The 10,883-nt window shown below is 43.5% G+C and overlaps 2 protein-coding genes across 2 annotated transcripts in view; both read left to right on the top strand.

The window, feature by feature from the left end:
- Nucleotides 1–2,396, top strand: part of SPACA6 (sperm acrosome associated 6) — a 12,418-nt gene extending 10,022 nt beyond the window's left edge. The window contains 1 exon segment of the mRNA XM_070950009.1: nucleotides 2,281–2,396. Coding sequence (XP_070806110.1) covers nucleotides 2,281–2,396 — 116 coding nt within the window.
- The window catches only part of LOC139320983 (protein BTG3-like), a 28,930-nt gene continuing 20,360 nt past the window's right edge, over nucleotides 2,314–10,883 (top strand). Inside the window, exon 1 of the mRNA XM_070949565.1 lies at nucleotides 2,314–2,392. The gene's annotated coding sequence lies outside the window, so the exon portion shown is untranslated. The remainder of the gene's footprint in view (nucleotides 2,393–10,883) is intronic.

Here is a 10,883-nt window from a genome sequence, read left to right as displayed (position 1 = left end):
AAACCCCAAATTCACAATCTCAGAAAATTAGAATGTTACATGAAATCAATAAAACAAGGATTGTACATAGAACAATATCGGACCTCTGAAAAGTATAAGCATGCATATGTACTCGGTGCTTGGTTTGGGCCCCTTTGGCATCAATTACCGCCTCAATGCGGCGTTGCATGGATGCTTATCAGCCTGTGGCACTGCTGAGGTGTTATGGAAGACCAGGATGCTTCAATAGCGGCCTTCAGCTCTTCTGCATTGTTCGGTCTCATGTCTCTCATCTTTGTATTTGCAACCGCTTCACATTTCTCTGTCAAAAATACAAATATTTAAAAGCATGTGAAATATAATTGTTAATGATTTAATTCTTTTAATTATCTTAACTTTTGCATTTGTATGTTTTTTAATTTTGGCTGTTCACCGCCCTGAGTCCCTTCTGGGAGAAGGGCGGTATACAAATTAAATAAATAAATAAATAAATAAATAAATAAATAAATAAATAAATAAATAAATAAATAGGTAGCTTTGGTCTAATGGTAAAGGCACCAGGCTAGAAAATCAGAGCCAGTGAGTTCTAGTCCTGCCTTAGGCACGAAAGCCAGCTGGGTGAATTTGGGCCTGTCTCTCTCAGCCCAACCGCACCTCAAGGGGATGTTGTTGTGAGGAAAATAGGAGAAGGAAGGAGTACTGGAAATGTTTGCTGCTTCTTTTTTTTTTTTAAATCATCAACATGGAATAAACATAAATATAAATTAAAACCTCGCAGAACAAAGGTTTAAGTCCTGCCTTAGGCACAAAAACTAGCTGGGTAACTTTGGGCCTGTCTCTCTCAGCCCAACCCCACCTCACAGGGATGTTGTTGTGAGGAAAATAGGAGAAGGAAGGAATATTAGATACGTTTTGAGTTTTTTTTAAAAAAATATTTATTTAAAAATATTTATTTATTCCATATTTATTTTTAAATAATAAATATGGAATAAACATAAATATAAATTAAAACCTTGCAGAACTAAGGTTTAACTGCAGCAAAGATTTTTTTTTTTCTTGGAAAAAAATACAGTAAAGAGCAAAGCTGAAAAGGGGGCAAACTCTGAAAGAGGTACATAAAGGGGAAAAAAATGAATTGTTTTATGTTTATAAACTGCTTTACAAAGGAAACTTCAAGAGCCAAAGGGAGGAAGAAAAAAAAAACTTTACAATATTTAATTGTGAATGTTTTAACAGCGGCTAGAATTGTATTTGCCAAAAACTGGAAAGGAGAGAAGATACCTACTGATGAAGAAATCAATAAGAAAATGATCAACTGTGTTGAAATGAGTAAATTGACATTTGAAATAAGAGAACAGGAAGATAAACAATATTATTTGATATGGGATTTATTTTATCAATGGATAGATAATAAAACATGGAAATAAAATATGAAATATGAAGTGGAAGTTAAGATAAAATATGTGAATTTTTTTTTTAAATGAAAATAAGTTTTAGTTATATATTGATATTTTGAAGATGGGATTGAACACAAAAGGATGTTAACCGATCGATACACTGTAATTGTTTGGAATGAGGATGATTTTATATTTTATTTTTGTTTTAAAATAAAGAATAGTTTTTTTTAAAAAAAAAACTTTACAAAAGCACCTCAGCTCATAAAAAAAAAATCACTCAAGAGCCAAACGGGCAGGCCTCGAAATTTTATAAATAAATAAATACACGTATAACATTTAAAAAACGTTAATGTGTATATTTTTGAAAGACAACGCAATTTGCAATATATATATTTTTTGCACCCGAAGGCGGAAGACCTTACAACGAAGCGGGACCGTCTGTTAGGGGTTAAAATTTGAAAAGGACTGCTAAGAGTTACAGAATTAAAAAAAAAAAAAAGGAACTTTTGGGAAATAAACAAATGCAAATGGGCTTTATCAATAAAGGAAGGTCACATTACTTAGGCAGAATTTGCATCTGCGAAAGATAACGCCAAGTACCTTCCTTTTGTCCCACCTCCTGCGCAACTCCCCACTTCATTGAAACACTCTGCATAATAATAATACAAAAAAAAATAAAAAATAAAGTAACCCACGGGGCTTTTTTTCCGCGCGGCAGGGGTCTCCACCACCCCGGGCGAGGAGCCGCAGCGCCCCCTATCGCCTGCCCTTGGCGGGCCCCCGGTGCTCGGAAATTCCCACGCTTGGCCTGGAACTCCCTTATCTGGCTCGCGTGACGCGTCTGGCGCGCGGGGAAAGGGGCGGGGCGGGGGAATCTCCTCCTTTTTTAAAATCCGCCTCTCAGCTGCTTCGGATGAATCAGAAGCGAAGCCGAGCCGAGCAGAAGCGATCGGTTTTGAGAGGCGCAAAAGAGGAAGAACCGCGTGGCGGGCAAGGAGGATCGCACGTTGCCGGGGGTAAAGTAGAGCCGGGGGAGCGGGGCCGGGGTACAAAGTTGGGAGGACAAGTCGGAGTTTTCTTTCTTTCTTTCTTTCTTTCTTTCTTTCTTTCTTTCTTTCTTTCTTTCTTTCTTTCTTTCTTTCTTTCTTTCTTTCTTTCTTTCTTTCTTTCTTTCTCTCTCTCTCTCTCTTTCCTTCCTTCCTTCCTTCCTTTCTTCTCTCTCTCTCTCTCTCTCTTTCTTTCTTTCTTTCTTTCTTTCTTTCTTTCTTTCTTTCTTTCTTTCTTTCTTTCTTTCTTTCTTTCTTTTTTTGTGGTTTGTGATCGGGGGCTGCGGGAATTGTTTGCTGGAAGTTGGAGAGCCTTGCGTTCCCACCGGTTACTCCTCTTCCCGTTGGGAATGCCTGGCCATTCTTGAACTCTTGATGCGCGACAGTCTCTCTCCACGTGGAAACTCCGATCCGGGACCGGGGACGGGGGATCGGCGAGGAAAGACGCCAGTGGGAGCGTCCTGCGTGCTCCAGCGACCGATCCCCCCGAAGAGATCCCTTGATCTCCCGGGCACGTTTCTCCCGACCTCCGTGCGCCTCGATACTTTCGACTGCGCTCTCCCCGACCTCCAAATGTTGCCATTTCAGTCCCTTTTTCCCTTCTTCTTCTTCTTGTGTGTGTATGTGTGTGTTACGGTGTCAACATATTGCCGCCAACAATTTGGGTCCTTATTTTACCAACCTCGGAAGGATGGAAGGCTGAGTCAACCTTGAGCTGGTCAGGATCGAACTCCTGGTAGTGAATAGAATTTGCCTGGAATACTGCATTGTAATCACTGCACCACCAGGGGTGGTTCTTCTTCTTCTTCTTCTTCTTCTTCTTCTTCTTCTTCTTCTTCTTCTTCTTCTTCTTCTTCTTCTTCTTCTTCTTCTTCTTCTTCTTCTTCTTCTTCTTCTTCTTCTCCTTCTCCCCGTCTCCAACCCGACGCCCGCTGCTAAATTAGCCTGTGGACGCAACTCCCTCTTTTTTCCTTTCCCACGATCGGCAAGACGGAGGAGAGCCGGCTGGGAACGGTCGGGAGGGATTGCAGGCAAAGCCGAGGGCTCTTTTAAAAAAAAAAGAATTGGCGAGGCCTCGGGGCAGGAAGGGAGGAAGGGGAATGTGCATTTTTGGGTCCCCTTCTCGCTCAGGTTGTGCGCCTGGGGTTGGGAAAGAGGCGGAGAAGGATAAGTCTGGGCAAAACTTTTTTGGGGAGTTAACAGTAGCAGAGTTGGAAGGGAGCTTGGAAGGTCATCTAGTCCAACCCCCTGCTCACGCAGGAGACCCGTACTAGGGATTCGAACCCGCGGGACACTGCCGATCTTTCTGATCGACGGGCTCAGTTGTCTTAGCCACTGAGCCACCACGTCAGGCTGTTGTGTGTGAAATAGACGCATTTGGGGTGGAAGGGTGGGGGGGTTCATGGATTCAGCCCTTCATTTAGTAAAAGAAAATAATTGCTCTGCCCCAAATAGTTCCTGATGCTAAATTCCCGCTTCTGATGATGGGGCGAATGCAAATCTCCTGATGTCCCACTTCTCCTCAAGGATAAAGAGTCCAAGAGATCGTGCTTGCTTCCACTCTCGTTTCAGCAGCTGCGTAATTGTCGGCCTGCGCTTCGGTTCTTTCCCCATCATCCTTGAAACCTAGACATTGCTTGCAAGCATGCTGCGTTTCCCTCCCCCACCCCCAAATAAACCACATTTTAGCCTGGTATCTCGTGTGGAACCAGTCCTGGTAGGTTTTAATTTGCAATTCAATAGTTGGTTTTTTGCACGATGGGCGCTATTTGCAAGCAGTTTGGTAAACTGGAATGAGAATCCCAGCCATTATTATTATCATGTTAAGCCATCTTCTTGGTTCCTCCTTTTTTTTTTTTTGGTGGTGGTGGTGGGGGTGGTCCTGGGACCTGATGAGAACACATAAGCCGGGTTACATATGTTGAGTGGACTAATAAAGGAGAAAATTTGTTGGATTTGTATGTATGTATTTTATTGTTGGCTGTTCACCGCCCTGAGTCCTTCGGGAGTAGGGCGGTATATAAATCAAATAAAAGTAAAAAAGTAAAGTAAAAGGAATATCGGGGGTTCTTGGTGCTCTCTGAGCTTGCTTTGTTTTCTTGCAGAGACCTTTCATTACCCTAACTAGGTAACATCATCAGAGCTAGTAAGGAGTGGAGTTTGCTGTCAGTTTATATTCTGGTGTCCTTTTCTGTCTGTGTGGATGGGGTTGGTTTTAAGGATTATTTGGTTGGGCTATGTACTGATGGCTCTTTGGCAGTTTCTTGATTGGCGTATGGTTTACTTGAATTTAATTTTGGAGTTAATCTGTGGCTGATCTGGGTGCTGATTACTGGTGGAGAGATGCTGCAGTCTTTTTTTTTCTCTTGGGCTGGTGGATGGTCTCTGGTTGTTAATGTCTATGTTGAGTGAATCGGAAAAGAGAAATAATCAGAACAAGTGAAATAATTGAATTAGCCATAAGATAATTCATTGTGTACATCCCTACAATGTTTTCCAGCCAAATCCATCAACTCCTGCTGGGTACATGGAGGCAGATAAAGGTGGAATATATATGTGTGTTTTTTTTTCTTCAAATTTGGCAACTTTAATTAAGATTTCTGCCACCAATTGCCTCCCACCGGCCGGTTCGCTCCCACAGAGAGGGCCTCCTCAGGGTGCCGTCAGCCAGACAATGTCGGCTGGCGACCCCCAGGGGGAGAGCCTTCTCTGTGGTGGCACCTACCCTCTGGAACGATCTAACCCCAGAGATACAAGTGATCCCAGACCTCCGGACTTTTCATCGGGCCCTTAAAACTTACTTTTTTTCAGTTAGTCGGGCTGCCCTGATTCTATGTTGGTTTTAAAGTTTGATACTGATTTTTAACGGAAGTGTTTTAAATTATGGGCCAAATTTCATTTAATTATTTTTAAAATTATTTTTAACTTTTGTGTACAAATGTTTTTATTTTGGCTGTTCACCGCCCTGAGTCTGAAAGGAGAAGGGCGGTATATAAATCTAAGAAAAGAAAGAAAAGAAAGAAAGAAAGAAAGAAAGATATGCGGACTTCAACTCCATGAATTCCCCAGCAAAGTAGGCATGTTGGTTGCCGGACTCTGGGAGCTGGAAGTCCACACATCCTGAAGTTTTTGGGTTTGAAAAGCACTCCTACACACCATTGTCTAAAGGCTGTCATGAAGCTGCTTGTTGCTACCTGTTCTCTCCTCTCAGGAAGGGTCATGTGATGATCTAAAGCAGGGGTCTCCAACCTTGGCAACTTTTAAGCCTGGAGGACTTCAACTCCCAGAATTCCCCAGCTGGCTGAGGAATTCTGGGAATTTGAAGTCCACAGGTCTCAAAGTTGCCAAGGTTGGAGAGACCCCCTGGTCTAAATCACAAATCTCCAGGGAGGAAATGGCCCTCAAAAATTGTACAGACCTAACAACACAGTACATCTTGAAATGGCCCAGGCCCAGGGTCATGGACAGACCATTTGTGAGGCCAAACTGGTTTCATTTCGAAGGGGCCATGGGATTTGTGTGTGTGTGTGTGTGTGTGTGTGTGTGTGTGTATGCAAAAATGTCCAAATGCAGAGAGGGAGGGAAGTGTATTCAAGGAACACATGCTTTGTTTCTCAAATTAACTGTTCCTGAGTTCATCCAGTGGCTTCAAAATAAAAGCGATAAGTCACAAAAAAAAAAAAAAGAGAGAGAGAGATAAAAATAAAAACAAAAGCTAATCAGATTGTATAAATGCAATTGTTAGGGGTGTGTAGAGATTCTCAGTCATCCAGGTTATAGTTGTCCCAAAGGTGCTTTTTCAGGAGGCATCTGGACTTTCTTTTTTTTTTTCTTTGAAGACGTCTTCTTGTTTTTCTTTCGCTTCTCATCCAAGAAGCTTCTTCAGCTCTGGCAGGATAGTGGGGAATGGAAGGATTTATATTCCTTGCAGCAGCTAGTCGTTTGCATCCTTTTAGAGCAGTGTTTCTCAACCTTGGAAGCTTGAAGATGGGTGGACTTCAACTCCCAGAATCCCCCAGCCAGCGCTGCTGGCTGGGGGATTCTGGGAGTTGAACTCCACCCATCTTCAAGCTTCCAAGGTTGAGAAACTCTGTTTTAGAGGGTCTTAGAATCCCTTGGAGGTTTATCTGTGTCCTCAGGGTCACCTGACTGGCGCTCCTGGTTCCTGTAGTCTACCATTTTTTCCTCTGGAAATCCATTCCTCCTCCCACACCATTCAAAGGGTGTCCGTCCCAAATTGTATAGCTAAAAGTCTGTAGAGATGATGACTTGAGAATCCTGTCAAGAGCTGAAGAAGCTTCTTGGATGAGAAGCGATACATCTTCAGAGAAAAAAAAAACCCAGTTGCCTCCTGAAAAAAAAACAAAAAACCACCTTTGGGACAATTGTTAGGGCTCTTGAATTGACCCATTAAGCAACATTTTTCAACTTTTATGGACTTCAACTAGCTGGCTGGGGAGTTCTGGGAACTGAAGTCCATGCATCTTAAGGTTGCCAAAGTTGAGAAATACTGCTAAAAGGGTGACCTCCAGGTTTGGGTTTTTCCCTTTATGGAAATCATCCTTCCTGTACTTTTTTGATCCCTCCCTCCTGCCCTCTTGCATGTGCCCATTATTTCTTTACTGAGTGCCAATCTGCTCTTGCATTTCACCAGCTTCCTACTGATGCTTATCCTCCCCTGATTATTATTTTGTGTACACTGGCACTCACTGGCCTTTCCAAAAGCTGATGAAACCGCCTTAAGCTTCCAAGTCTTTATCAGTGCCTGGCCATGGGAAGATAGTTGTGGGCCGTCCCCAACACTCCCTCTCTCTTTGCAAGGAACATTATTATTAAACACGAACTATTCCCTTCTCTTTCACTGCCTACCAGTCCATCAGGTCATGTGCCAGATTGGGGTGTACTTTGTTTGATTTCTTGATGTGTCTCATCCAAAAAAAATGTCCTTACTGTGTAATTCAGTGTTTTTTAAACCATGAGAAGGTTATGCTGTGTTGACTTCAACTCTCAGAATTCCCCAGCCGGCACAGCTTAAAGTTGCCAAGAAATTGACACGGTGGCTCAGTGGCTAAGACACTGAGCTTGTCGATCGAAAGGTTGGCAGTTCAGCGGTTCGAATCCCTAGTGCCGCGTAACGGGGTGAGCTCCCGTCCCAGCTTCTGCCAACCTAGCAGTTCGAAAGCACGTCAAAAATGCAAGTAGAAAAATAGGGTTCACCTTTGGTGGGAAGGTAACAGCGTTCCGTGCGCCTTTGGCGTTTAGTCATGCCAGCCACATGACCACGGAGATGTCTTCGGACAGTGCTGGCTCTTTGGCTTTGAAACGGAGATGAGCACCGCCCCCTAGAGTCGGGAACGACTAGCACATATGTGCGAGGGGAACTTTTACCTTTACCTTTAAAGTTGCCAAGTTATAAATAAAGTTGTAAATAAATCAATGGCTCTGTGGGGCTGCCCACAAGCTGGATTCGTCGATAGCCACCAGTGTTTAAAGGTATGCTACTTCTGAACCGGGAGGCTCCATTCCTTTGATAACTTTGTCTATTTTGAAAGCGTACTTTAGGATTTTTGAATGTTAATCAAGGAAATGGACTAGATTGGCACATGATTGCACGCAACTTGGCTCAAAAGATGTCAACAGCACGGTACCCTCTGGTGCGAAGAAAATGTCCTTTTTCCAAACTATGACCCAACTATTTCTGTGGGTTGACCATTTGTTCTGGTAACCTAAGAACATTGAGCATTCTGCGAATTAAGCCGGCTTTGCATATCATGGTAAGCCATATTCTGTGAATCAGTTGATTAAATCACAATCTGGCTGAGGTCATATTTAAGCCGTGAATCCACAATGGCTACGTTTCTACCATCTGTTAAGCTGAAGCCAAACCTAATAGAGCCACTTTTGGTGTTGTGCTTAAGGCCTCAGGCTGGAAACCAGAAGTTCATGCGTTTTTGGGCACAAAGCCAGCTGGGTGATCTTGGGCCTGTCGTTTTCTTTTAGCCCTAGGAAGGAGGCAATGGCAAACGTCTGAAAAACTTTGCCAGGAAAACTGCAGAGGTAGTGTCTGAGAAATGGACACGATTGAACAGAAGGGGAAAAAAAAACCCTCTTAATAGAAGGATGTCTTATAAGGAAACCCCAGAATTTGGATGCAGAGAGTATTTGCACGCTAGTTAGATACAGCATTTGCACTGTTAGTTAACTTGAGTTAAGAGCTTTATAGGTTGTGTGAAGTCTGTCATCTAGTGATTTTCTCTCTCTCTCTCTCTCTTTCTCTGCGTGTGTCTTGGAATCAGAGATAAGATTTGGACTGATGGTTTCCCAAATTTAGTTCTGCTGCCGCCTCTGTTGTTCTTTCCCCACCCGAAAATCTTGGCAAGGAGCCGTGGAGTTTCCTGAGAATAAGCTATATTTATCAATGGGACTATAGATAGAAAGCAAAAGTTAATGGAGCAAAAGGACAGTCCAAAGAAAGTAGAAGTCAAAAGAGGGAAATAGGAGAGACAGAGAGAGAGAAAAAAAAAATCCCAGGGGGGTGAAACAATGGGCAGATATTCAGAGGGGAAACACACACTTTTTTTGCAGAAAAGCTAACAAAAGGTTGAGCTTATTATTTGTACATCAACATGTTAGTCCTAATAAAAGAGCTACTATAATTCTTTGCTTCCGTTAGGGGACAATTGTGGAGTTCTTGGTGCTCTTTGAGCTTGGTGGTTTTCTTGCAAACGTTTCATGACCCAACTAGGTAACATGATCAGTACATCAGTAGTGCTGGTGTGATGTCAACTAGTTGGGTCATGAAACATCTGCAAGAAAACAACTAGGCCCAGAGCACGGAGGACCCACAGTTCAACCCAGAGCCACAAGGATTATCTTCTATTGTTAGGGGTCAATTGTCTCAGAGCCCCTTCAACTATTACCTTCTCCAACTTCAAGGCGTTGTTGGGAGGTCTCTTAAATCCAATGGGCCATCACAGCACCATCTGTATGCCTGCGTGAGATATCATTCAAGCGCAGGTTTGTTTAGAAATGCACGGATGGATGAACAGGCAGATGGCTTGGTAGATAGAATGGACGGAGAGAAAGAGTGCGTGAGTGAGACAGACAGACAGACAGACAGACAGACAGATCGATAGGCCTGAGTTTATTTGTGTATTTACCTATCCAATTTAGATAGTGCCTATCTCACTGTCTAGGTTAGTCACCGGGCAGTTTACGAATGGTCTTTATGGAGAAGATTTATATTGCCACCTACTTATTCGCACATGGCGAATAAAAGTCGTAAAAACCAAAGAAATACAATAAAAGCAGGGTTAAAACAAACAAGCCAACCGAGAACAGAATTAAAAATAGGTTAAAGGACAAGTTGAAGAGTCGAAGGAGCACCCTGGAGTCACCAGCCATTCCCAAGGTTGCATGCCCCCCCCCTCTTTCTCTCTCTCCCTCTCCCTCCCTCCCCCTCTCTCTCCTTCCCTCCCCTCCTTTTTCTTTCTTTCTTTCCTTCCTTCTTTTCTTTCTTTCTTTCTTTCTTTCCTTCCTTCCTTCTTTCTTTTCTTTCTTTTTCTTTCTCTTCCTTCTCTCCCTCCCCCTCTCGCTCCCTCCCTCCTTCCCCCCTCCTCTTTCTCTCTCTCTCTCTCTTTCTTTCTCTCTTTCCTTCCTTCCTTCCTTCCTCCCTCCCTCCCTTCTTTCTTTCTTTCTCCTCCTCCCTCTCCCTCCCTCTTTCTCTCTCTTTCCCTCCCCTCCTTTTTCTTTCTTTCCTTCCTTCCTCCTTTCTTTTCTTTCTTTTTCTTTCTCTTCCTTCTCTCCCTCCCCCTCTCTCTCCCTCCCTCCTTCCCTCTCCTCCTCTTTCTCTCTCTCTCTCTTTCTTTCTCTCTTTCTTTCCTTCCTTCCTTCCTCCCTCCCTCCCTCCCTCCTTTTTTTCTTTCTCTTCCTCCCTCCCTCTTTCTCCCTCTCTCTTTCTTTCTTTCTCTCTCTCTTTCCTTCCTCCCTCCCTCCTTTCTTTCTTTCTTTCTTTCTTTCTTTCTTTCTTTCTCTCCCTCCCTCCCTCCCTCCCTCCCTCCCCCTCCCTCTTTCTCTCTCTCTCTCACACACACCATGTTAGTTGACACAGCCAAGTTTTCAAACTCCTCTGGAAGAACAGAAAAGTGGGGACCAACCACATGTCTGGGGGGAGCAGAGATTCCACGGGGGTGGGTGGGAGTGGGAGTGGGACTGGCAGAGGAAGCTGTCTTCCTAAACCTCCCAGTCGAAATTCTTTAATCCAGTGGGGTTCGTAACCTTCTTTTCCTTCCTGACTGGGTGGGCTGGGTTGATGTCATTGTGGATGAGACGATTCCTCCAGTAAGCTGGTTCCATGCCACGAGGGGCAATTTTGCAATGGAGGGAGGATGGCTCTGTTTTTGAAGAAATCCACAGAGACTAGAGCCTAAGAATCAAATATTTCCTGTCCCTTTTAACCTCC

The sequence above is a fragment of the Pituophis catenifer genome, unplaced genomic scaffold, assembly GCF_029215685.1.
Source record: "Pituophis catenifer annectens isolate HBS135680 unplaced genomic scaffold, rPitCat1.0.hap2 SCAF_9, whole genome shotgun sequence".
NCBI lineage: Eukaryota > Metazoa > Chordata > Lepidosauria > Squamata > Colubridae > Pituophis > Pituophis catenifer.
The sequence above is the reverse complement of the archived record's forward strand: the minus strand, read 5'-3'. Positions and strand labels throughout refer to the sequence as shown.